The sequence below is a fragment of the Saimiri boliviensis genome, chromosome 1, assembly GCF_048565385.1.
Source record: "Saimiri boliviensis isolate mSaiBol1 chromosome 1, mSaiBol1.pri, whole genome shotgun sequence".
Taxonomy (NCBI): Eukaryota; Metazoa; Chordata; class Mammalia; order Primates; family Cebidae; genus Saimiri; species Saimiri boliviensis.
Window position 1 is genome coordinate 68,184,745 of NC_133449.1, and position 28,000 is coordinate 68,212,744.

At 37.4% G+C, this 28,000-nt stretch overlaps 1 protein-coding gene across 1 annotated transcript in view; it reads right to left on the reverse strand.

The window, feature by feature from the left end:
* Nucleotides 1-28,000, reverse strand: part of GMCL1 (germ cell-less 1, spermatogenesis associated) — a 56,049-nt gene that overhangs the window by 10,562 nt on the left and 17,487 nt on the right. The window contains exons 7-13 of the mRNA XM_010333504.3: nt 27,479-27,563; nt 25,013-25,103; nt 19,386-19,523; nt 13,330-13,399; nt 9,670-9,745; nt 5,143-5,288; nt 2,617-2,704 (exon numbers count right to left, since the gene is read on the reverse strand). Coding sequence (XP_010331806.2) covers nt 2,617-2,704; nt 5,143-5,288; nt 9,670-9,745; nt 13,330-13,399; nt 19,386-19,523; nt 25,013-25,103; nt 27,479-27,563 — 694 coding nt within the window. The remainder of the gene's footprint in view (nt 1-2,616; nt 2,705-5,142; nt 5,289-9,669; nt 9,746-13,329; nt 13,400-19,385; nt 19,524-25,012; nt 25,104-27,478; nt 27,564-28,000) is intronic.

Here is a 28,000-nt window from a genome sequence, read left to right on the forward strand (position 1 = left end):
TGTTTTAAAAATACCAAAAAAATGAACAAAGATATATGTGTATTTCTTATAGTAATGAAAAAAATGGCAACTTTATCCAATAAAGAGGAATTATCTAAATTACGGTATATAAAACAACTAATATATTGCAGTTCATAAAAATGATGCTATGAATATATATTTATTGACAAGAAAAGCTATGTACTACAAAGTGAAAAAAAAAAAAAAAAAAAGCAGGTTACAACTGCTACCTCACTGTCTGATGTGTCTAGGCTCTCCCAGCCTTGGGCTCTGAAAGAGGGCCAACCCTTCCTTCTCCTGGGCCCAGGCCACGTGATCCCATTTTGCCTCTCCCCCAGGCCTTACCACTGGGCTACCAACAAGTTCTCCCTGCCCACTGAGTTGGCCATGAAGAGGACAGAGGACAACAACATACTTGTGTTCATTGTGGCTGTTGAGGCCAAAAAGCGTCAGATCAAACAGGCTGTGGAGGAGCTCTGTGACACTGATGTGGCCAGATCAACACCGTGATCAGACCTGACAGAGAGAAAAAAGCCTATGTTCAACTGGCTCCTGCGCATGCTCCTTTTAGATGCTGCCCAAAAATTGGGATCACCTAAGTTGAATCCAGCTGGCAAATTCTAAATATATATATATATTTTTTTCATCATTAAAAAAAAAGCAGGTTACAAAATAGCTAACCTAGTACGATCCAACTTTGCAAAAAAGATACAGGTGAAGAAAAAACTCAGTAATGTATCTGAGTGGTACGTGTATGATTGTTTTAGCTGAGTTATATTTTCTATTTTTCCTACATCTATAACCTATATAAAACAAATACACAACTCCCAAAGTAAATCTTCCAAAGTCCATCCACAGCCCTCATGCCCTGGCTCTAGTTATACTGAACTCTTCCAACTATCTTTCAGTTTCTTGAATGATCCGTGTAATTCCCTTGCTTGCATCCTACTCATCATTTGAGGCTGGGTTCAGGTATGCATTCACTTTAACACTTTTCCAGGAGAGGATGTTTTCCCTGAGCTGTCTTTCTTTCTCTTCCTCTAATAACCACCCCCTACTCCCGCAACTGCTCAGTTACAGGTTAGCGTCTTCTCCCTCAAGGTTGCACTCTGAGCTCATTCTATCATGCTCCTTACACTAGGCTATATTAACAAAAGCCTGTCTTTATTTCTTCTACTCCTAGCTGAGAACCAAGTACACGGTGAGGACACAAATGTTTGCTGAAGGAACATTTGCAATACAACTACTATCTTGGCTTGGTGCTTTTATAAGTCTCTGGCTGGGTTTGAGCCATGACAGTTATTTTTCATGAAGTTTCAGGTAGAACATAAAGATAGTCACTGTCTATTCAGCTGCAGAGGGTACAAGAAGGACCAACAGATAATTCTGATGGAGATTTGACTTTCTTGTCATATATCTACCTTGAAAGGGACATTCCTACATATTAACTTTCATGTAAGATGGTCAGCTATAGTTTCAGCAATGGGTGGATGACCCTCTGTAAGAATGCTGTTGAAGAAGTTCTCATACAGGGCATGTGAAGTTACAATGATCACTTCCAGGGTTACCTGCAATGCTAAGGATGTTCTACGACAGTCTCTTCAATCTGAGGAAAACTACTAACTTCCCATAAATTATGTAACTATAACAGGCTCTGAATCCTTTAATAAAACATTATACCCTTGGCCGGGCGCGGTGGCTCAAGCCTGTAATCCCAGCACTTTGGGAGGCCAAGGCAGGTGGATAACGAGGTCGAGAGATCGAGACCATCCTGGTCAACATGGTGAAACCCCGTCTCTACTAAAAATACAAAAAACTAGCTGGGCGTGGTGGCGCGTGCCTGTAATCCCAGCTACTTAGGAGGCTGAGGCAGGAGAATTGCCTGAGCCCAGGAGGCGGAGGTTGCAGTGAGCCGAGATTGCGCCATTGCACTCCAGCCTGGGTAACAAGAGCGAAACCCCGTCTCGAAAAAAAATAAATAAATAAAACCATTATACCCTTTGGAATGATGATTAGTTTTAATAAACTTCCTCAATATTTTAACAGCTCTCAATTTTACTTTTAAAAATGATCTACGTTCTCATCATGACACTTTGAAACTTCTCTGTGTGTGATGTATGAATAAATAAATGGCTTTGGACATAATCTGGGGAACATTACAGGGCTTGCTATCTTACAAATCTAATGGGCTAGAGAATAATGCTCCTATGATATTCAGGAGCTATGGAGACATACAGGATTGTCTTCAAGATGCCTGCTGTGAATGTATAAACGCACTATATGCACAATGGATAAGGCACTTAAGATTCCTAAAATTATAGGAATGAATTTTAGTGCTGAAGATGATATTCAGGTTAAATGATTATTTCCTTAAAATCAGCTTTTCCCTGCCCCTCAAATCATGTTTTGTTTCTTTGTCCCAATTACGCTTCCATTGACATGGGGTCAATCATGCACAAGTGAATGTGGTACTTTCATCTTTACCTTCAAAAGACTTTCAAACCAACTTTTAGGTCAAAATGCCATCACTTTAATGTTAACTCTACTTAAGAATTTTGAAAAGCAGATTCAAAAGACAAATATTATAATGCTATACCAGAAGATAATCGAACATACCTGATCTTTTTCAAGTGTAAGTATTTGATAGCCAGTTGTTCTACTACATGTTAGTTTTCCACTACTATCAAAAGAAGCCAAACGTAATCTAGGATTAAAGAAATAAATAATAAACCAACACAAAATTTTTAAACCACAGATTAAACAAGCCCTCCCTCACTTTCATACTTACTTTTTTCTCTATGTTTTTTCTTTGATAAAATACTTTTAGGAAGCCTTTTCAAACTGTAATCTGACTGCATTCAGTGACAAGCCTGTGCTATTATACATATCTGGTCAAGAGAAGTAATTTATAGGCTGGGCACGGTGGTTCATGTCTATAATCCCAGCACTTTGGGAGGCCGAGGCGGGTGGATCACAAGGTCAGGAATTCAAGACCAGCCTGGCCAAGATGTCGAAACCCCATCTCTACTAAAAATATAAAAATTAGCTGTCGTGGTGACAGGCACCTGTAATCCCACTATTTGGGAGGCTGAGGCAGAGAGCTGCTTGAATCCGGGAGGTGGAGTGAGCCGAGACTGCTCCACTCTACTCTAGCCTGGATGACAGAACGAGACTGTCTCAGAGAAATAATTCATAATGTTTTTATTGTGGTAAAATATACATAACATTTATCATTTTAACCATTTTAAAGTATATAGTTCTGTGGCATTAAATACATTTCCACATTGTTCTGCACCCATCTCTAGAACATTTTAATTTTCCCTTGCTGAAGCTCCTTACCCATTAAACACTAACACCCCATTTCCCCTTCCCTCAGGCCCTGGCAACCACCAGTGTACTCTCTGTACCTACGAATTTGTCTACTCTACGTAACTGATATCAATGGAGTTTTATATTTGTGCTTTTGTGTGCGGCTTATTTTACTTGGTATGTCTTCCAGGTTCATCCATGTTTAGCTTGTATCAGAATTCCCTTCCTTCTCAAGGCTAAATAATGTTCTATTTTACGTATATACCGCATTTTGTTTATCTAACATCTGTCAGTGGATATGTGGGTTGCTTCCATTGGGCTATTTTGAATAATGCTGTTATCATCAGAAGTTTATCTGCTTAACTCCCTATTTAAAATATCTGTTTAAGTCCCTATTTTCAATTCTTCTGGGTCCATACTCAGAACAGAAATTTCTGGATTATATGGTAATTCTGTTTAATTTTTTTGAGGAAGCATCATGCCATCTTCCATAGTGGCTGTGTGATTTTACATGGCCATGAGTAGCACACAAGGGTTCTAAACAATGCACATCCTTGCCAACACCTGTTACATTTTTTTTTTTCTATTTTGTTTTTACTAATAGCCGTCCTAATAGGTGTGAAGTGATAGCTCACTGCGATTTGGTTGTATTTTCCTAATTAATAATGTTGGCTATCTTTTCATGTGTTTATTAGCCATTTGTATATCTTCTCTGGAGAAATGTTTATGCAAGTATTTGGCCCATTTTTGAGTTATCTCTTTAAATTATAGTGTTGTAGGAGTTTTCTATATATTCTGGATATTAATGTTTTGTCAAATGTATGGTTACAAATATCTTCTCTCATTCCCTGGGTTGCCTTTTCAATGTCTTGACACTGTCCTCTGATGCACCAGTTTGTGATTTTGATGAAGTCTAATTTTATCTGTTGCTTCTTTTGTTGCCTGCGCTTGGGTGTCTTATGGAAGAAATCACTGCCAAATCAATTGTTATGAAGCTTTTCCCCAATGTTTTCTTCTAAAAGTTTCACAGTTTTAGTTCTTAAGCTTAGCTCTCTGATCCATTTTGGGTTAATTTTTGTATTTGGTGTTAAGAATAAATATATTACTTTAAAACCATACGTTCATTAAGCTATTGTCCAATTTGTCAGCTTCTCTCAGAAAAAGATTGCCAGCAGCTATTGGGCAAAGTTTGACATAGTAAATCCTTTAAAAAGTTAAGGATAATACATGTTTTCCTGGAAACATACCTTGCTATATATTTCTACAGTTTGGACCTTTTATTTGCTAGGAATAGCAACAAGGCAACAGTTTCAAGGCTGATATTCCCTACTGGTATATATTCCAGCCTATTCATTCTCCCTGACATACTAGATCTTATGATTCTAATTACTAATAATACATTTCATAGGAATGGAGCCTCTTCATTTCATTTCCTACCACTTCCACATATAATGCATCCAAAGTTCTACTAGTGCTGTTTTTGTTGTTTGAGACAGAGTTTCACTCTTGTTGTCCAGGCTGGAGTACAATGGTGCAATCTTGGCTCACCGTAAGCTCCACCTCCCAGGTTCAAGGCATTCTCCTGCCTCAGCCTCCTGAGTGGCTGGGATTACAGGCATGCACCACCACGCCTAGCTAATTTTGTATTTTTGGTCGAGATGGGGTTTCTCCATGTTGGTCAGACTGATCTTGAACTCCTGACCTCAGCTGATCTGCCCACCTCGGCTTCCCAAAGTGCTGGGATTACAGGGTCAGCCACCACACCCAGCAAGGTTTTATTTCTTATATTTCCTCTGGAGTGAGAAGGGGTGGGCTGGGGAAATCTCATCCTACCTAAATGCTATGCTCCTTCGAGGTTGTAAACTGACAGATCCGCTACATGGCTGATTCAGCGTATTGCGTTTGAAAATGACATATCGATTGGTGTAAGTTACAAGTAGGTCGAAGCCGAAGTTAAAACCCGTCCAACGCCAGCAGTACTAAAAAACACAAAAGAGAGTTTTTATTTCAGTTAAATAAAAAAAACTTATTTCAGTTAAATAAAAAAATAGACACTTATTTCACTTTATCGTATTAGCAAGTCAAAAATAAAAAATTCAAAATGTCTTTTTGTCTCTAACCCATTCCAAGTATTTCCTTCATGGGTGGTCGACTTTTTGTCAGTGCCTTTTTCTTAAGGTTTACACCCAGAATTATATATCTAAGCCAGAAAAGCTGCCCTTATGATCATAATTTTCTAAGTTAATTTTTTCTTCATGATCAGTTTCCTTCTCTCTCCACACTGTAATTCTACCATAAATAATAAGGCTTTTCACTGTAACTCTAAGCGGGTATATAGCTTAGGGAGTCTAGATGGGGATAATTAAGAACCCATTAAGATCCACTTTGCTTTAAAAATACTCAAAATACCTTAAGTAATTATCCAACAGACACACACCTGGGTTATTTTAAATATCATCATAAGGTTCACAAGTTTGTTTATTCTATCAGCTAATAGTTAATGTGAGCGTATCAGATAAGGTGGTGTGATACAGAGAAGTAGTTAGGGCTTCAAGTGTTTCGCTGACACCCTGAATTGCAATTCAGTATTTAACTGATATATGCACACATTATATGCCAGTCACCCCTCTAAGCAACGGAATCACAGCGGTAAATAAAATACAGTTTCTGCCCTAGTAGAGGTAACAACTGTAGGAGCAATTTTTTTTTTTTTTTTTTAAAGACATGGGGTCTTGCTATATTGCCCAGGCTGAACTCAAAACTTCTGGGTTCAAGCAATCTTTCCACCTAAACCTCCCAAGTAGCTGGAACTACAGATGCAAACGACTGTGCCTGGCTAAAGCAAAGCTTTTGAATAGGTGAGCATGGATAGAGTCCAGTACAAAGAAAGGGAATGAACTAAGATAGAAGTAGGCAGTTCATTGTTCTAATAACAGGAAAAGCAGCGCACAGCTACAGTTGTAGATAGACTGGCAGAATTACTAGTAACAGGATGTACAGATTCTCTTTTCATTACAATAGGCAGCAAGCAAGGCCATCAGATAAGAATAAGGTTGGGAGCATTACCCTTTTGAGGAGAGAAGGTATGAGTTACCTCAGCTAGTGGGAGGATCCATTCACTAGGGAAATGTAGACAGATTATGATGCTAACCTACTTGAAGTTTACGGTTACCACATTCAAGTAGAACCCAATGGGGTATGGTGTTTGTCTTTCGTCACATTCATCTGTCTGGATGCAAGCATGGAGTGCAAGCCTTAACAAGAGCTGGGGTTTAGCCAGGTGAGTTTAACATGTCAAAGAGAAAAAAGAAAAGTTAAGAGTATAAGCAAGGGACCAATTTTAAGATGGAACATAAAATATAAGTCAGGAAAAGAATTAGAAATGTGGTGAGAAAGGCGATAGGGAATGGTTGTAAAAATAATGTATTGTATATTCAAATAGGGTTAAAAAATAGTTGGAGTCCAGGTGTTAGAGAGAATGAGCTAGAAAGACGAGGTGGGGTCTGAAAACGGGATGCCTGAAATGGAGATTTTGAAAGTGATGTAGTAATTAGTAATGCAAAAATTGAGGGTATGCTCAAGGGAATGGAGGCCTGAGGTAGGGTGGAGCCCAAGAACATGGGGAAAGGAAGGTCAGGGAATAGAGACATTGAAATCATCAAGACTGATAATAACAGTAGTGGTAAAGAAGGGTAGTGAGGGCTGGGAGTAGTGGCTCACACCTGTAATCTCAACAATTTGGGAGGGCAAGTTAAGAGGACCACTTGAACCCAGGATTTTAGCCCAGGAGTTCGATACCAGCCTGGGCAACAGAGTAAGACCTTGTCTCCACAAAAAATTTAAAAAAATTAGCAAGTGTGATGGGGCATGCTTGTAGTCCCAGCTACTTTGGAGGCTCAGGTCAGGGGGAATCACTTGAGCCCAGGAAGTTAAAGTTGCAATGAGTCATGATCGTGCCACTGCACTCCAGCCTGGGTGACAGAGTGAGAGACCCTCAGCCTGGGCAACAGAGTGAGAGACCCTGTCTGAAAAAAAAAAGAAAGAAGAAAGAAAGAAAGAAAAGAAAGGCAAGGCAAGGCAGTGAGCTCAGTGAATTACAGCCACAATAAGTGTAGTACGTGGTACAGTAGGAGCATTTGCTTCAAAATAGCAAGAAGATCTGGAAGCAGCAACAAGGAAGAATGTGGACTAAAGAAAACTATTCTTTTTTTTTTTTTTTTAAGAGATGGAGTTTCGCTCTTGTTACCCAGGCTGGAGTGCAACGGCGCGATCTCGGCTCACCGCAACCTCCGCCTCCTGGGTTCAAGCAATTCTCCTGTCTCAGCCTCCTGAGTAGCTGGGATTACAGGCACACACCACCATGCCCAGCTAATTTTTTGTATTTTTAGTAGAGACGGGGTTTCACCTTGTTGACCAGGATGGTCTCGATCTCTCGACCTCGTGATCCATGCGCCTCGGCCTCCCAAAGTGCTGGGATTACAGGCTTGAGCCACCGCGCCCGGTCTAAGAAAACTATTCTTTTATACTCTGAACATTTATTATAATATAAAGGCAAACATAGGCTGGGTGTGGTGGCTCATGCCTATAATCCCAGCACTTTGGGAGGCTAAGGCAGGAGGATCTCTTAAGCCCAGGAATTTGAGACCAGCCTGGGCTATGTTGCCTGGGCAACATCGGGAGACCCCCATCTCTACAAATAGTAAAAAATAAAATTAGCTAGGTGTGGTGGCACACGCCTGTAGTCTCGGCTACTCCAGAGACTGAGGTAGGAGGATTGCTTTAGCTCAGAGTATTGAGGCTGCAGTGAACGATGTTGTGCCACCACACTCCAGCCTGGGCAACACAGTGAGACACTGTTAGTCAGTCAGTCAATGCCAATATAAAACAATTAACTTTTAAAAATTAAAAATAAGGCCGGGCGCGGTGGCTCAAGCCTGTAATCCCAGCACTTTGGGAGGCCGAGGCGGGTGGATCACGAGGTCGAGAGATCGAGACCATCCTGGTCAACATGGTGAAACCCCGTCTCTACTAAAAATACAAAAAATTAGCTGGGCATGGTGGCATGTGCCTGTAATCCCAGCTACTCAGGAGGCTGAGGCAGGAGAATTGCTTGAACCCAGGAGGCGGAGGTTGCGGTGAGCCGAGATCGCGCCATTGCACTCCAGCCTGGGTAACAAGAGCGAAACTCCGTCTCAAAAAAAAAAAAAAAAAAAATTAAAAATAAAGTCAAAATGAGGAAAAGTTTGGGAGAAAAATAAACAAATGGGTATCTATATAAGGCTGATTTTTTACAAATAAAAATTATGATTAGTTAGGGGGGAGTGTTTAAAAATGTAGTTCATATCCCATTAGTGGATTGTAAAATCAATTTAACAGGATGCAATCAGATTAAAAAAAAAAAAATTAAACAGATGGCTAGCATGGTGGCTCACGCCTGTAATCCCAGCTATTTGGGAGGCTGGGATGGGAGGAGCACTTGAGCCTGGGAGGTCAAGGCTGCCGTGAGCTGTGGTCATGCCCCTGCACTCCAGGTTGGGTGACAGAGAGAGAGCCTGTCTCTAAAAATAAATAAATAAATAAAAGTATTAAATAGAAAAAAGAATCTTTGGATACACGGGGTATTGTTTTTAAATAATTTTCCTTCACTTATATACATGGGGTGGTAATTAAAAAAAGGTAACTTTTGTTTTTGAGATGGAGTCTCACTTTGTCGCCCAGGCTGGAGTGCAGCGGCCTGATCTTGGCTCACTGCAGCCTTCACCTCCCGAGTTTAGAGGATTCTCATGCCTCAGCCCCCCTGGTAGCTGGGCTTACAGGTGTGCACCATCATGCCTGGGTAACTTTTGTATTTTTAGCAGAGATGGGGTTTCACCATGTTGGCCATGCTGGTCTTGAGCTCCTGGCCTCAAATGATCTGCCTACCTCAGCCTTCCAAAGTACTGGGATTACAGGTGTGAGCCATTCCGCTGGCGGAGGAAAGGTAACTCCTAATGCGGGTAACAATCAACGAATTTGAATGTCTTTGATTTAGGATAACTGTAACACAGAATCACTTTTAAGACTATGGAACAGATCCCTCATAATTTCTTCTTTAGCTTAATTTCTGGATTGCTAAGGGACCCTCTTCTTGCATCTCTTATCTGAACTCAAAATTTAAGTTCAGCAGTCTCAGACAAGTCTAAGTAATCAAACACTAGTGCGTATAGTGGCTTTAACTCCTTGCCCAGAAGATCATGCTACAGAGTGTATCAAACAAGTGCTTGTGAGACATAACAAGTGTCATGATTGTTACTTACAAGTGCAGGATGTGCTGATAATACAATTTGTATGAGAATATTAACAGTCACAACCCATACTTACTTCACCATCTTTGGCAAGCTTTCTACCACACCTCATGCTATTTCCCTCTAGTTCTTCTTTATTGATTTCTTGAGGCCTAAAAAAATACATATAACATGAATATATTTAAAACATATTTTAAATCATAGAAAATATGCAACTAATTAAAAAAAACCCATGAGTTAAAAACAGAAAATGTTGCTACCAGATTTAAAAATAAATTTTTGTGGTATAGATAAAATAAGAATGTGTTGATTAATTTTAGTCTATTACCGTTGCTAGATAAAAAACAAAAATTAGTATCTTCTATGTTTCACTTATTGCCCTGACTTCTGGATTACTTTTATTAGGGCTCAGACAAACCAGAGAAGACGAAAAAAAAAAAAAAAAACTGAAAAATTCTATTTGCCAAAAAAAAAAATCCAGCCCAAAATGTAAAAGTCTAACTACTAAGGAAAATAAGTTAAAATCTATTATTTTTGTAAATAATAAGTGACTTGATATTCACCTACCACTTAGTATTGTTTCACATGCAAACCATTTTTCATATAGTGTAACTATGTAAAATCAACTTTTTTTTTTTTTTTTTTTTTTTTTTTTTTTTTTTTTTGAGACGGAGTTTCGCTCTTGTTACCCAGGCTGGAGTGCAATGGCGCGATCTCGGCTCACCGCAACCTCCGCCTCCTGGGTTCAGGCAATTCTCCTGCCTCAGCCTCCTGAGTAGCTGGGATTACAGGCACGCACCACCATGCCCAGCTAATTTTTTTGGTATTTTTAGTAGAGACGGGGTTTCACCATGTTGACCAGGATGGTCTCGATCTCTCGACCTTGTGATCCACCCGCCTCGGCCTCCCAAAGTGCTGGGATTACAGGCTTGAGCCACCGCGCCCGGCGTAAAATCAACATTTAATAGAAAATGGCTGTAGAATTTTATCAGTTAAGTCTTTATTTGGTTCCTTAGTTTAAAAACCTTAATCAACTAAGAGAAACACTGTTATCTCAAGTTGTAATAAATATGTTATTATTATTAGATTCCTAATTCCAAATAATAGTAATACAATACATTTATTCATGTATTCACTTACAAAATGAAGTATCTAGAAATTGGGGACAATAATAGTATATATAATACATAATAAAATAATGAAACAAATATAATAAATAAATGTAAATAAGATTAATAAAACATGTCCTTGATATCCAAGAGCTGAGTTTAGTAGGGAACTAGACATAAAAAGTATAATACAGTTAATTATGATAATATTAATAATTTATAGTTTGTGATACTCAGAGCATGAAGAAGGTACAGATTTATTGCCCAGGGTTTTTAGAAGGGGATCATTAGAGAGTAAATATTATTTGTGCCTGAGTAGAAGCTTGTTGACTGGGGTGGAGGTGTGGGGGCACATTCTATGGAGGAGTAAGAGTATTCCAGGCAGAAGAAACAGTGGATAAAAAGGAACTAGAGCATAACAGGAAAACAAATGTAAAGGAATTTAATGCAGCTGCAGCATATGAACATAAGAATTTAGTGCACATTTAGTGCAGATGACCATGAAAGGAGACGAAGCTAAAGTCATCTGGGATAGAACGCAGACAGTCTCCACAGGCCATGCTAATAAGTTTCAACTGCTCCTGTAAGTAACAAGTTCCCAAGCATTTATTCTGTAACTTTTAAACTTTTTATTATGAAAAACTGAAAACATACGAAAACAGAGAAAATACTATAATGAGCCAAATTTTCTTACCATCTAGCTTCAATAATCTTGAATAGCAATACTATAATCCCCTAACTATCATCAAACATCCCTGGACATATTTAAGTAGGGAACTGACACAGTTACATTTCTGTTTTAGAAAGATAACCCTCTTGGCAATGTAGGCGAGAGTTTGCATGAGGAGAACCCCAGAGGGAGACTTTACACTAGATTATAACCTAGCATCCAGGGAATATAGTGTCTTCTTCACTTTAGCAGTCCTACAGCAATGAGTAGATGCTCAGTATCTGCTGAACAGAACATTTCCTAAGGGGGAATCTTATCGTATACAGTTGACCCTTGAACAACAGGTTTGAACTGCTTGGGTCCATTTTTATACACAGATTTTTCTCAACCAAAATCAGATTTAAAAATGTAGTATTTGTGGGATGTGAAATCTGTGTGTATGGAGAGCCAACATTCTGTATAGTGGGTTTCACAGGGCCAACTGCGGGACTTGAGTATGTATGGATTTTGGTATATGCAGGGGTCCTAAAACCAACCCTCCTGAGATGACTGTACTTCTTAAGGCAAAAAACCAAACACTTATTGTAGTGTAGTATCTTAGATGAGACTCTATATTACCTTCAATAAGGATATGGGTGAGGAAAATCTTGAAAAATAAAGAACATCCAAAATTCAAAAACTGAATATAAAGAAGTAGGATGATTTATAAGTTGCTTCATATACTTCAAAATGTTTAAGTTCTCAACTCGTTTAGCTAATTGTTACTTCAAACAATACAAAATGCTTTAGTTCTCAATTCCATTAAATAGCTCATTTTTTTTGGTTTCAATTTATTATCTGTATTTCAACAATCTTACTATATTTATGCTGGGCAAATATGCAGGGAATATATTTAAAAATATATATAATTATAATGAAAGTAGAAACTAGGATCCTGGATAATAAAAATCACATAATCATCATACATTTATGTAATACTTTCATTTACTTACTGTTTGGATGAAAACTTATAATCAGGTCATTCTTTTAAAAAATTCTTTGGTATATAAAAATGAGTTCAAAATGATCAGGGGCAAAACATTAAACTTCGAAGGTCTTTCTGTATACTCAGTCTCTTCGTAATATCTATATTAAGAAGCTAGCAGAAGGATCAAATCATAAATATAAAAGTTCTGTGAGCTACAAAGCACTGTACATCTTTCCCTTAAGATGAAGAAAGAATATTAATATTTTGTGGGGGGAGTCATATGTTTTGGGGGAAGGTATCTGTAACCAGATTTTTTTTTTTTTTTTTTTTTTGAGACAGAGTCTCATTGTATCGTTCAAGCTTGGAAGTGCAGTGGAGAGATCTTGGCTCACTTCAACCTCTGCTTCCATGGTTTAGCAGACATGGGGTTTCACCATGTTGGCCAGGCTGGTCTCGAGCTCTTGACCCCAAGTGATCCTCCTGCCTCAGCCTCCCAAAGTGTTGGGATTACAGGCGTGAGCCACCATGCCCAGCCTGGATGGTTTTTGAATTCATTTTAGACTTAAAGATCTTCAAAATCTATTTATTACATTAATTAGAATTTGACAATACTACCATAAATAAGAAAAACAGATTTATCTAGACATAAATATAAAAATTATGCTTTATGAAAGCATTATCACAAGTAATAGTTCAGTATGTTGAAAGAAAATCATGATATTAAGTGAAACAAAGCATATATGGATTACATGTTCAATTTTTACTAATAAAGCACATTACATTTCAATAATTGCATTATATAATCTAATCAACCAGAAAGATATTTATAAGACTGATAATGTTGCAAAAACATAATGAAAAGTTATTATATGATCTTTACCTCAACAGCTTGAGTTTTCAATATTGTTAATGATTTTTCACATAATGAATGCATTAAAAAATTCATAGCAAATTTTTAAAATGAAAAATGATATGGTATAATATACTTACCCCACCTCACTGTCTTGTTCTGCCCGAAGCATTGCAAACCACTGCTGTTTATACACAGAAGACAGCCATTCTGAAATGTAAGAATAAATTCATAAATTCATTAAAAAAATTCATAATAACAACTGAAGAACATAAAGGATTTATACATTATTAATTGATAAAATTGTTACCATTTCTAAATATAAGTTTAAAATAGCAATTTAAAGAGTAGGTAGCTTATGCCAGGCACAGTGGCTCACTCCTGTAATCCCAGTACTCTGGGAGGTTAAGGCAGGTGGATCAGCCTGACTAACATGGCAAAACCCCATCTCTACTAAAAACACAAAAATTAGCCAGGTGTGTTGGCGGGTGCCTGTAATCCTAGCTACTTGGGAGGCTGAGGCAGGAGAATCGCTTGAACCCATGAGGCAGAGGTTAGAGGGAGCCAAGGCTGCCACTGTGCTCCAGCCTGGGCAACAGAACGAGACTCCATCTCAAACAAACAAATAAACGGAACCAGCACGTAGCTTATGTTTTACAAAAATACTATAATGGCTTAATGATCTTTAAAGTGGTAAAGATTATATAGCTTTGTCTCAGGCTAGACTGTACTTAAATTGTGTACATTTAAATTGGGATGTAAATCCCTAGTTAAAAGCATATTCTTGCATTTAATGGTTTCCTTTTCACAGTTCATATTAACTTTTCAACTGTAAAAATCATACCTGAAACTATATTTTTAGTTTTTACAGAAGTTCTGACAGAAAATTGAATAAATTCTTTCATTATTAACATCTAAAAATAACAATTAATTTGTTTTTTGGGAAATAAGCCATCCCTAAATTAGCAGATGAAACATGCACATTCAATAAATAATTCCAGAATATTAGATTTAGAGAATATAAAAATTAAAATATTTTATATTCTAAATAGAATAAAAATTTAATTATAGATATTCCTTTAATAATAAATACAATTTTTTTCCACAAAAGAAGCCTGTGTAAGTGGAAATGTTAGTTATTTTAGATAAAAACAGATTAAAAATAAAAGTAGGCCAGGTGAGATAGCTCATGCCTGTAATCCCAAGCACTTTGGGAGGCTGAAGTAAGAGGATCACTTGAGCCCAGGAGTTATAGAACAGCCTGGGCAACATTGTGAGACCTGGTCTCTTCAAAACCATAAAAATTAGCTGGACACAGTGGCATGTGCCTGTAGTTCCAGCTACTCAGGAGGCTGAGGCAGGAAGCTCTCTTGAGTCTGGGAGGTCAAGGCTGTATTGATCCCTGGTTATGCCAATGCACTCAAAACCTGGGCAACAGAGCAAGATCCTGCCTCAAAAAATAAATAAATAAATAAAAAGTAGAATTGCTTAGCACTATTTATCTTTCTGCTTTGGTTTATTCCCAATTAGAATGGGTAGTTTTTCTATTTTCTTAAGTTCTTAAATTATTTCTTAATCTCTATCTTAAAAAGGCAGAAAAATTATTATAGTGTAATTAAAACCTGATTGTCACTTCCTAGGTCTCTATTTAACAAAAGTAATCAGGTGCCTTCCAATGATTTACTGGTGTCTTTCCTTAAAATATCCTGTAAATACTGCCCCCACCCAGCCTTTTTTTTTTTTTTTAAAGAGACAGGGTCTCGGTCTGTGGCCCAGGCTGGAGTGCAGTGGCCCTGTCTTGGCAAACTGCAGACTTGAACCGCTGGGCTCAAGCAATTCTCCTCTCAGCCTCCAAAGCAGCTGGGACTACAGATGTCTGCCACCATGCCTAGCTAATTTTTCCATTTCTTATAGAGAAGAGGTCTCCTGCCTCAGCCACCTAAAGTGTTGGGATTATAGGAATGAGTTACCACATCTGGCCTAAATACACTTTTGAATTTTTCTTTCAGGGTCCTCCAAAATTATATTCTTGCTATTATAAGGAATAACAGTTAAGTGTCCAGGATACAGACAATTTGTCTTCATAGGTAAATACTAGTAGCAACTATTGCATGACTCAGTACACATACACACATATTTTTTTAATTCTAAAATATAGATAATATATATATTTTAAAGCTGATCTCTACCTATTAAAATGCCTGGAGTTTGAAACTCATTGATCTAGAGATAGAATATGGCATTTCATGATTCATTTGTAAAACTGGAAAGAGTTACACATATATGTATATTCTCAAATATCATGTAAGATGTAGCCCATAAAAATGTTTCAAAATTTAAATTCCAACAATTTTTGTATAACCTCCTTTAAAACCAAAAGCACTTTAACAAGTTAAAACCATGAGTACATATTTTTCTTCCTCTTGTCATGCCTTAATCCAAAAGAGTGAAAAGTCAAACTTGAAATCTTTCTGGTCATTGGTAGCCTAAGGATTCTAGGTCCCGTGTCTCAAAAGTAGCATTCCAAAAATAAGTCAATGTAACACAAGTTCAAATGCAATGTTAATAGCATTGCAAAAGGAAAAAAAAAAAAAGAATCCTTGGTAAAACATGAGATGAAAATAAGTGAAGTGAGATCCTTTACATAGAGTTTTCAATATGTTTGTATGCAGTCATCTCCAAAAAGAAACACTAGGCAGAGTTTGTCAGATCCTTTTTGGTAGAGAGCTACTGCTGGCTGGAAAGACACTGAAAAAGTGCCTTCAAGAAATTTTGACTAAGTAGACTAAACTTAGACTAAATAGTAGAAAGTTACAGAACCTAAACTTTATCAGACCAAGGTCCAAAACAAAAACTCAAAACAGGGGCTGGGTAGGGTGACTCATGCCTGTAATTCCAGCATTTTGGGAGACTGAGGTAGAAGGATTGCTTAAGGCTAGAATTTTGAGAACAGCCTGGGCAACATAGCAAGACTCTATTTCTACCCACCTGCCCCTCACCAGTCCACAGGGGGGAAAAAGAAGAGCACGTAAAGGTGGTATTTGACAGTGTCATGGATATGATCTGCAGCTGAGATCTAGCCTATAGCAGTTTTGAATGTAAACACAGTATTTTCCCAACAGAATAAGTAAGGTAAGTTAGACTGAATTTATTTAGATTATTTCCCTAGTTTCACACAAAGAAGAAATACGGGAAAGGGAACCTCTAAAACCGTATTATTTGAAAATCTCATGTCTTAACGTTTACAAACTTTAAAAACCAAAAAAAGAGATACTTCCTAATTTGCCCAGTATTTTTTGTTTAAGTGAAGGGAAAAGTGTATCTTTAGGTATAAATACACACACTTAGATCCACTTAAAACTAATATGACTTATAGGAAAAAAATAAGCCTACAAGTTGAACTACTTTATGAAATACATAAATCAGATATAGATGATGAAGATGAGTGACCAAAAGTTTACACACAAAAAAAATTTCTACATGAACAAATAAGACCATCTAGGTATAAAATATTAACACGAAATTATGGAGAAGACTGGCTCAAAAATGCTTACGTATAATATAAAAATCTAATCTGAAGCTATTTTCTGAATTTATTATATGGATTTATATACCTTTTCATTTTCAGTAACTTTTCACAAAACTGACAGTGAGGTAATTGGGTAGAAAGTTTGAACAGAGTGGCAGAAATTGATACAATTGCTGAAGGAAATGAAAAAGAGGAATGATGAACTCAAAGTAGTGTAAGAAGTCCCAAGGTTCAAGCTTAGTGTTGAAATGTGAATTTGCAGTGACACCAATATGAGGGCTGTAGAATGCTCTGCAGCAGTACTCAGCACAAAGTGGAAGGTACAAGAACAAAGAAGGTTTAATTTAGTTTTAGGAATTTGCCAAGTGAAGGACACAGAGTTGAAGAGTGACCTAACATGATCTATCAAGAAATCCAAGCCTGAGAGGGAAGAAAAGGCAGAAGAGGTTTGAAAGACTGGCAGAAAATGGAGGACTTAAAATGACTGGCTGTTAAAGAGCAGTGTAAAAGGGAATGAGGCTATGAATATGTTAGGTTATATAAAAGCCTGAAAACTACCAGGTTTCCGATGCTGAGAAATTCAGGGTTCACAAGGTTCATGACATATCCAGGTTTTAAAAGGTAGAAAGTGTCTAATGTTTGGCAAAGAGGTCAAATAACTAGGAGACTGGGAGCTGAGGTCAAATAACTACTAAGAAGCTGGAATATTAAATGGATTTGTTCATATGGACATACCATGTGACTGCTTGGGGGGGGCAGAAATAGACAGTAAATCAAGTGTCCAAGTCTAAAATGAATGCAGAGAAATGACGAGGGGTCAGGAGAGAAAGTAGGCTCAGATGGCACGCAATAACAGTTTGGAAAGCGCACGCTGAGGGGGCTAGGACCGTGGTCTCCTGACACTATATTAGCAGGGCGTGAGAGCCAGAAAGTCTTCTACGGAGGGAAAACAGCTTCTCTGGAAGTTAAAAAAAAAAAAAAAAAAAAAGGAGGAAAGAGATGGAAGATTCTGAGATTTTGTTGTCCCTGGTTCCAGGGTACATGGTAGAAAAGTCTGGGAGGAATGGTCACAAGATTGGTCAGAGGTACCAAAGTGGAGGAAAGCATGCCGAGAGTATGGAGTAAGACAGTTAATGAACCTAATGACCTAAGATAAATCTTGAAATTTATACATAATTTCATGAAATAATGGAGTACAACTGTACTTGACACAGTTGAATCCTACAATAAAGCGCTGCTATTCAAAGTCCTGATTCAACTTTTAATTAAACAAGTTTCTAAATTTTTCACCTAAACATGGTTAAACCTATGCACCCAAATTCCCCATACTGCCAAATGACTAACTGTGATTAATGTTAACATGTTTGGCACTATTTCTGAAAAATGATCAATGAGTTTTAGGTTGATTAATCCAAATAATTTCAACTTATTTCAAATCTAAGACATATTCCTACTGAGAGTATACACCAATCTACCTCAATATGTGAACTAAGTGGCTTCCTTCTGTCCCTTACAATGTGATAAATAATCATCTGTAAGATACAGTAACAATGACTGAAATCTGGCAAAAAATACAGATCAAAATTCTTTCTGATTTTATACTGGATAAAATATTTTAGACTAGAAATACTTATACCCATCTTGCAATCCAAAAATATAAAGCTTATCCACTTGCATCACAGGCACATTTAAATTAAACTACTTTAGAACAAACTTTCCCCCAATCTCTTTCAAAATTCATCTGCAAAAAGCCTTAAAAGGAAGTACAATTAGTGTGGCATATGTAATTGGCTTTGGCATCTAACATTACATCATTGTTACGGCCTGGTATTAACAGATACTAAAACTATTATAGAACGAATATACTATAAGGAATGTAAAATTCAGAGAATTTGTAACTTAAACTGTATCTATAAACTTACTAAAGTGATTTTATAAAAATGCATTACTTCCAAATATACCAGAAGAGTTAATTCTAAGTTTTCCTTCCCTTAAATTCCTTTCCAAATAAGTATAAAGATCTCAGGAACAATTTAAATCTACAAACATACAGCTATGTCACAATTAAGGTGTCAAAAATACTCATAACCTTTTAGACAAATATATAACTCTAATTATTACTACAAACATTACATGTAAATCTTCATACAGAAATTCTATTTTCCATTTCTTATGTGCATATAGTACTAAATGGAATTTTTCACAAGCACTAGAGATTTAACTCAGAAAGGTAAATCAGTACTCATTCCAAAAATAATTAGCAAAGATATATTTGCTTCAACATAAAGTTTAAGACTTTAAAATAAAACCAGAATAAACAAAGTTAAGGAGCACTAGTAGAAAATACAGTTATGATCTTTAAATACTTCAAAAGTAATTTTTAAAAGTCTGATCCAAAATCATGGTTTATTAAAGAACATCCATGTTACAGAATACTGTATAATCATTTAAATATTGTAGAGCATATTTAATGAGATATGATATGAGAAAATACTTATGTAAGCACAGAAAATTACCTTTATCGTATGATTCTACTTTGGCATAAAAATGTATACCTTTCTGGGAATAGTAATAATTTCTATTTCCTCCATTGCTCTTTTCTATGTATATTACTGTTATAATAAGAAATATATTACTTAAAATTACAAATTCATTATGTTCTCTTACCTGAAGGTACTATAGCATCTTGTTCAATAATTCTTGCAGAAGCCAGGTCACTGATAATATATTGTAACCTTAAATGTCTGAATACTGACACAAATGGTTTTCCTTGTTCAGTTTCAAGAAAGGACATACCTTCAAAATCTATAAAAAAAACCATGTAAGTTAAGTAGCCATTCTTTTCAAACCTATTATTCTTGAATGTTTTTATGGATGGGGGATACGCATGTACACTCATGTCTATTAGAATACAAAATAAGTTAGTTTTAAAGTTTTCAAGAATTTTATAAATCTTAGGTTTATGAATAAAAACATAGGGAGATTTATTTAAAAATCCCAGGAATGAACTTTGGCCCTAATGAGACCCTTGGGCTAGGAATTTAGCTGTTCTGGGGATTTGGCATTTACAGGGCAGCAAGTTGGTAAAGGGAGGCTTGAGAAAGGTACTTAGGGTTACATTCTCTTGCCAGAATCCCCCTCCCAGGAAATGAACAGGCAGTGAAACTCTAGAGCCCAAAAGCCTTACTCAAGGGTAAGGTACACAGGATAAAGAATATTTCTTAATTTCTTTTAACTTAAATTTCAGCTACATGTATTGAACACTAGTTAATATATTAATTCTCCATTGAAATATAAAATAAGAAAGACATTGTATGGCTAGCTGTGGTGGCTCACACCTAATCCCAGCATTCTGGGAGGCTGAGGCTGGCAGATCGTTTATGCCCAGGAGTTCCAGACCAGACTAAGCAACATGGTGATATGCCATCTCTATTTAAAATAAAATAAAATAGACAGACATTGTGCCACAGATTTGCAACAGTTGGGTAGTATTCGGTTATTATTAAGATAATTCAAGGCTGGGGCATGATGGCTCACACCTGTAATCCCAGCACTTTGGAAGGCTTAGGTGGGAGGATCACTTGAGTCTAGGAGGTCTAAGACCAGCCTGGCCAACACTGTGAGACCCTCATCTCTACAAAAAATAAAAAACAAAAAAAAATTAGCCAGATGTGGTGGCCTGTGTCTGTAGACCCAGCTACTCAGGAGGCTGAGGTGGGAAGATTGCTTGAGCTGAGGAATTTCAGCTTGCAGTGAGCTGTGATTATGCCACTGCTCTCCAGCCTGCATGACAGAGCAAGACCCTGTCTCTAAAATAAATAATAATAATGAAAATAGAATAATTCAAGTATATGAAATATATGAATAATTTTTTTCTTTTTTCTTTTTTTTTTAGAGACGGGGTCTCGCTATGTTGCCCAGGCTGGAGTGCAGTGGCTATTCACAGGCGAGATCCCACTACTGATCAGCACGGGAGTTTTGACCTGCTGCGTTTCCGACCTGGGCTGGTTCACCCCTCCTTAGGCAACCTGGTGGTCCCCCGCTCCCAGGAGGTCACCATAATGATGCCAAACTTACTGCGGACACCTGATTGGCATAGCACACTACAGCCCAGAACTCCTGGGCTCAAACAATCCTCCCACCTCAACCTCCCGAGTAGCTGGGACTACAGGCATGTGCCACCGCACCTGGTGAATAATTTTTTTCTTTTAGGGAGAATCTAAGGTTATTCCTAAAAATTACCATCAGTTACATGCCAGTGTGCTTTCATGAGTCAGAAGGAAAGGTTTAGAGTTACTGTTATTAAACAGGTATTTGTGCATGAGCTCTAGTTTTCTGTTAAACGACATACACCCAGGAGGGTATGTATACTCAGTCCTGTTTCTATTAAGGATAAGAAAAAAAAATGACAGTTGCCATTATAGACTACTATGTCTCAAACCATGCTTCACATGGAACACAGGTTTTCTGTGGACCAGAAGGGTGTTCCCCACTAAAATATTTTTTTTTCCTGAAAATTGTAAAAAGACAGCCAAGTTAATGAAAAGAATTTCCACATTATCTCATATATATATATATATATATATATATATATATATATATATATATATTTGCATTCCCTTGGCACCTGCCTAGAGTAAGTAAAGCAAACAAGAAAGCAGTAAATTCATTTAAAAATAGTCAGCTTTGCTTATTTATACAACAGGTGCGTGACAGTGGATTTGTATGTCTTGCTTTTTAAAATAACAACATTGGTGCTAGTTCATAGGCTGAATTAAATGTGCCAATTTCATGGGGTGTGCTGAGAATACCATTTTGTTTTTACAGGTGTTCTGTCACATGAACAAGATATAAAGATTAATTCTGGATTGTCTCATGAAACCTGGTAATTATTTCTCATGAAGCCTTTTCGTCAAGGCTATAGAAGAGACTGGCTCATTTACTTCTGTAAGAATTTATAGAATGAAAAAAATGTTTTAAGGTTTCTTGCCATACTTATTCCATCAGCCAAATTTAATAGCAATCCTTAAGTATAATTGTGTAGAAAACTTTCTAAATTTCAATTGTTTCTTATAGTCCTGATTCATATAGATCTGAAAAGTCAAATAATTAAGAAAACTTAAAAGAAATATACCAAAACATATGCCAGGTGCGGTGGCTCATGCCTGTAATCCCAGCACATTGGAAGGCCAAGGAAGGTAGATACTTGAGGCCAGAAGTTCAAGCCCAGCCTGGCCAACATGGCAAACCCTGTCCCTACTAAAAATAAAAAAAATTAGCTGGATGTGGTGGCATGCACCTGTAGTCCCAGCTACTCAGGAGGCTGAGGCAAGAGAATCCCTTGAACCCAGAAGGTAGAGGTTGCAGTGAGCCAAGACTGCACCACTGCACTTCCAGCCTGGGTGACAGAGCAAGGCTCAGTCTCAAAAACAAAACAAACAAAAAAAAACCACACACACAAAAAAACAACACACACACACACACACACACACACTCCAAAAATACAATGGGTGAGGGATCACAAGCATTTTTTTCTATCCTATTTCCTAAGTATTTGTCAAATTTTTAGTCATTTTCAACAGTTTTAAAATTAGAAAAACAAGACCATTAGACATACATTTTGGTTTGTGCAATCAATGTCTCCCTGAAAAGTTATCTTGGACTGTATTCTTTCACACCTCAGGGGCTGGGAGGGAGAGCCTAGAGTGGGGAACCAGAAATGGACCACGGCTTCCTTCTCTGGTTTCTGCCACTTAGGCTACAGGGCAATTTCTCTTTTGATAGATTGCTGTGGCGGATCCATTTGGAGTGCAAATGATCATAAGGTCCTGTCAGCATTTACCTAACATCTACTGTTTCTACTGAGTCCCTTTGTCTTTTTAGCTTCATTACCCTCCTTATCTCTTTCATCTTTTCCCTCTCTTCTGTTTAAATTATTTCCCCTACTTTTCTCCTCTATAATTTCTCTAATCCTTCTTTAATTGCCATAATGTAACACAAAAGTATAACTTAAGATACAAGTTTAGTATTTTTGTTCTTCAAGGGAATCAAGTTAGATCTCATGGTTTTTTTACAAATTATTACTTCAAGAGCTTGACAGAAAAATAATTTATCTGGCTCCGACATAGGAAATCTGACTACATAAAATTCTATAAAATGCATTTAAATAAGATATAAAGAGTACCAAAATTTAAAATTAAGAACATCTATTCATCAAAAGACATTTTTTTTTCCTTTTCTTGAGACAGGGTCTCACTCTGTTGTCCAGGCTGGAGTGCAGTGTTATGTGGTCACGGCTCACTGCAGCCCCCGACCTCTCCAGGCTCAGGTGATCCTCCCTCCCACTTTATCCTCCCCAGTAGCTGGAAATAAAGGTTCATGCCACCATGCCCTGCTAATTCTTTTTTTTTTGAGACAAAGTTTCGCTCTTTTGCCCAGGCTGGAGTGTGGTGGCACGATCTTGGCTCACTGCAACCTCCACCCCCTAGATTCAAGCAATTCTCCTGCCTCACCTTCCCGAGTAGCTAAGATTACAGGAGCCTGCCACCATGCCCAGCTAATTTTTGTATTTTTAGTAGAGACAATGTTTTACCATGTTGGCCAGGCTGGTCTTGAACTCCTGACCTTATGATCCGCCCACCTTAGCCTCCCAGAGTGCTGGGATTACAGGCGTGAGCCATCTGTTCCTGGCTGCCCTGCTAATTCTTAATTTTTTGTAGAGACAGGTTTTTGATATGTTGCCCAGGCTGTCCTGGAACTCCTAGGCTCAAGCGAGCTTCCTGTATTGGTCTCCCAAAGTACTGGGATTACAGGCATGAGTCATGGTACCCAGCCAAGAAGACATCTTTAATAAAGTAAAAAAATAACCTACAAACTGGAAATGCAGAACATATTTATCACAAAGGATTAGTTATTGAAAATATATAAAAAATGCCTATAAATCACTAAGAAAAGACAAATTTGACATTAAAATAGGAAACACACCTGAACAGACATCTCACAGAAGAGAAAACATATGGCTAGTGACCATATAAAGAGTTGTTCAATCTCTTTAGTTATAAAGGAAATTAAAATTAAGGCCACAATGTAACATAGTTCAATAACAACCAAAGCAAAATGATATATTATCTGGTGGTATGTTGCCACTTGCTCATACAAGCTGACTGTGGGCATCTCTTTTCTCATTCAGTGATGTCATGTTTGTAGCTTGCAGTCAATTAGCCACGATGGGAAAATTTGTACCATGGGAATTAAAAAGTGTTACTAATCAGGGATTATTTTTTCAGTCAGCTTATCAGCATATCACTATGTAATATATGTTAAGACATATATACATGTTAAGACATATATACATGTTGTAATTATATATATATTTTTCTTCTCATATATTTGTAAGGCAAAAGGATAATAAACATGAAATTCAAGACAGTGGTTGGGAAAAGTCAGAGGGACACAATAGAAAAGAAGCACATGAGTAGACTGAAGTTACTGATGTTCTAGTACTCAAAGATTAGGTCACAAAGGCTCAATGCATTAAAAATAAACCAAAAAGGTGGCCATAAACTAAAGAAAATCATGAACTAAGAATTATGTTTTAACCAGTTCTTTGCACCTGACAGTCATAAAAAATACTTTTTCTAGATATGTTTTAGCAAAGTAAGAAATAACATACATATACTTTTAACATATACATACATAACATTTTTTACATTGCATGCCCTCCTCTGCACAGATAAGACCTTATGGCAGTTGACCTTAACCAATTTTAGATCAGTCTCCACTGAGAAACTGACGGAAGGATATGGAAGCTCTCCTCCCCCAAAGGCATGACACACACACACACACACACACACACATCAAATTCTGTATCCACTTTTGGGGGTCAGTGACACATGAAAGCCTACCTATGGCTTCCTGTTAAGAATGGTTGCCTGACAGGGTATAGTTAAGAGAAAACTCAGTGTGGGCAAGACAAATGCACATCAACAAGATCTGTTGGTGATAAAATGGGAAATACAATAGTTTTTGGGGATCAAGAGTATGGTGACAGTTCAAGAGGTAACAATTCAGATAATGATAGGTAAGGCACTTTTCTTATCTAGCCTTGATTTTCTCACTGTAAATGAGGGGCTGAAGTAGATAACTGCTAAGGTCTTCTCTAAGCTCTAAAATTAAGTCGATAAACAAGTGAGGGCCTGATTTCTTTTTTTTTATTTCTTTATTTTCTGTTCTCACAGGGCCTCATTTTAATAAATTTCCTTTAAAAAGACAAATTCTCAAAAACTTCAGCCTACCTTTTCTCTGTTTAGAAAACCAGACATCTGTTTCTGTTAAAAGTTGTTTTAAAGATCCATCCCAAGAAGGCACAAGTTGAAGGAACATCCACTAAATTTTAAAAAATAAGAAAAAAGTTATAAAATTTCACCATTTTATGATTTTACATTTTCAAACTGCTTTCACCTTAATATATAATGGCCAAAAAATGTAGCTTCTACTTTACCACCAATTGCAACAAAGAAAGTACAACTATTAGATCACATGCTTATAAACTCTCAATTTATCATGGCACTATCATAGTCCAACGGCTGGGCACTGTGGTTCACACCTATAATCCCAGCACTTGGGAGGCCAAGGTGGATAGATCGCTTGAGGGAGGTTTAGACCAGCCTGGGAAACATGGTGAAACCCCATCTCTACAAAAATAATAATAATAATAATAATTAGCTGGGCATGGTGGCATGCATCTGTAGTCCCAGCTACTCAGGAGGCTGAGGTGGGAGAATGTTTTGAGCCCTGAAGGTCAAGGCTGCAGTGAACCATGATCACACCACTGTGTTCTAGTCTAAGTTGACAGAGTGAGACCTTGCCTCAAGAAAAAAAGAAAAAAAATCATAGTCCTGTGATAAAAATTGGGTGTGTGGGCTGGGCACGGTGGCTCATGCCTATAATCCCAGCACTTTGGGAGGCCAAGGCGGGTGGATCATGAGGTCAGGAGTTCAAGACCAGACTGGCCAAGATGGTGAAACCCTGTCTCTATGAAAAATACAAAAAAAATTAGCTGGGTGTGGTGGTGGGCACCTGTAATTGCAGCTACTTGGAAGGCTGAGACAGAGAATTGCTTGAACCCAGGAGGTAGAGGTTGCAGTGAGTTGAGAGCGTGCCACTGCACTGCACTCCAGCCTGGGTGACAGAGCAAGACTCCAGCTCAAAAAAAAAAAAAAAAAAAAAAAGAGAAAAAGAATTGTGTGCTAAGGAATAAGCCAATCCTTGAGAACTAGTTACGGTCACAAATATACTGGCGATTACTGTATTAAAAAGGTAAAGGTTTAATATATATGTGTATTACATTAGTAATTTTATACTAATTTATTCTACTCACTAATTAACAACTCAATTTCACTAAATACTAGATGAGATTATAAAAGCAAGAAATTAACACAGGAAAAAGGAGCTTCTTTGTCTCATTGCTGCTGAGATAACATGCAGAGTAGGTAAGAGCAAAGACTTCTAAATCCTGGACCTGGCACTTAAGAGCTGGGCAAATTACCTAATATCTCTGAGACTTAATTTCTTCATTTGTAAAATGAGCATGATAATATGTTTACCTCATAGGACATTAAAATATTTAATATATATAAATACTTAAAATGGTGCATGGCACAGAGTAAATACCCTGTAAGTATTAGCACTTATCATTACTGGCAAAAAGCCGTTATAACAACAGAAATGAATGCCACTGTGACAACTCACTGCAGGCTCCACCTCCTAGGCTCAGGTGATCCTCCCACCTTAGCCTCCTGAGTAGCTGGGACTACAGGCATGAACCACCACACCCAGCTAATCTTTTGTACTTTTTGTAGAGAGGGGTTTTCGCCATGTTACCCAAGATGATCTTGAACTCCTGGCCTCAAGTGATCTGCCAGCCTGGGCCTCCCAAATTGCTGGGATTATAGGCGCAAGCCACTGTGCCTGGCCTCTTCTCCAATTTTTTAAAAGACTGTATAGCCTAGATAGTAAAGTTCCTTGAAGAAAAAATAGTAACAAAATTTCATCTCTACCATAAAAACAAACAAACACACAGAGTCCCTATGAGATAAGCTAGAAAGCGTCTTGGTTTGAAGCTTCACAACTGTGTTAAATACTCACAACGCTCTTCTGGGGACAAAAGAGTAAAGGCAGGATTATGGAGTAGGAAGAGGGCAATGGACTGGGACTCTCAAGACCCAGTCTCTGCCTCAAGTCTGCTCTGAGTCTTACTATCTACATGAAAGAGTAATGGCTGATTTGCGTCTTCAAAGAATTGTGAAAATAAAATTAGATTTTAAAATGCTGAAACTTTTCAAAAGGATGAAGTAAAACATACGCCAGACACACAAATAGGCCTTTATAAGAATTTCAACATTTCTTAGAAAAAGTATGTGCAAAAATTCCATCAACTGAAGCTCAATTTTGAAAACACTCCTAAAAACAATATAAAACATTTCTGATTATGTAAATAAATAACAACTATTTTTTGTTAAAGAAAAGTCTGGGAAAAAACAGAAAAGTATTCCTAAAACAGAAAAGCATAAAAAATAAAGTTAAAATCACTAATAATACCAAATTCCTAAATATAAAGACTTTTTAATGTTTTGGCCTATTGCCTTTTCCTACATTTTTATAACCATTCCTTTATTACTTGACAGTTTCCAGTTTTTCACCATTATACACAGTGCTGAGGTGACATCTTTGCATAATATGATATCATATTATGTCAGTACCTTTTTTAGAGCAGTGTATACATCCATCTCCACTTGCATCACAAATAAGTTAGAGGAACCAATGAGCTGTTTCATGACATTTATACTGAAAAGGATAAATAGAGGAAGTGAGCTTATCTTCAGGCACAGGCTAAAGGACCCTGGTGGAACTAAAAGCTTTAAGTCTTTCTTGCAAAAAAAAAAAGTGAAATTAAAAACGACAGCAGTCTTTCTGCCTAAGACAAAGAATCTTAGAAAACAATCTATCTGGATACGGTGATACTTTTAATTCACATAATGTGCTGTGAAAGGCCCTTTTCACATTGATAGGGAAACAAAGCTCTGATCTGCTGAGTAATCAAGTTAAAGCAAGGTTCCAATAAGACAACTTTCAGTATCAGTATGCTCTGATAAAATGACAGACTTCCTTTCCTGCCTTCTGACACTCCACTTCTATGTTGTTGTTTTTGAAAACAAACAAATAAACAAAAGGCATGGTGGCCCCCATCTGTAATCTCAGCACTTTGGGAGGCAGGAGAATCA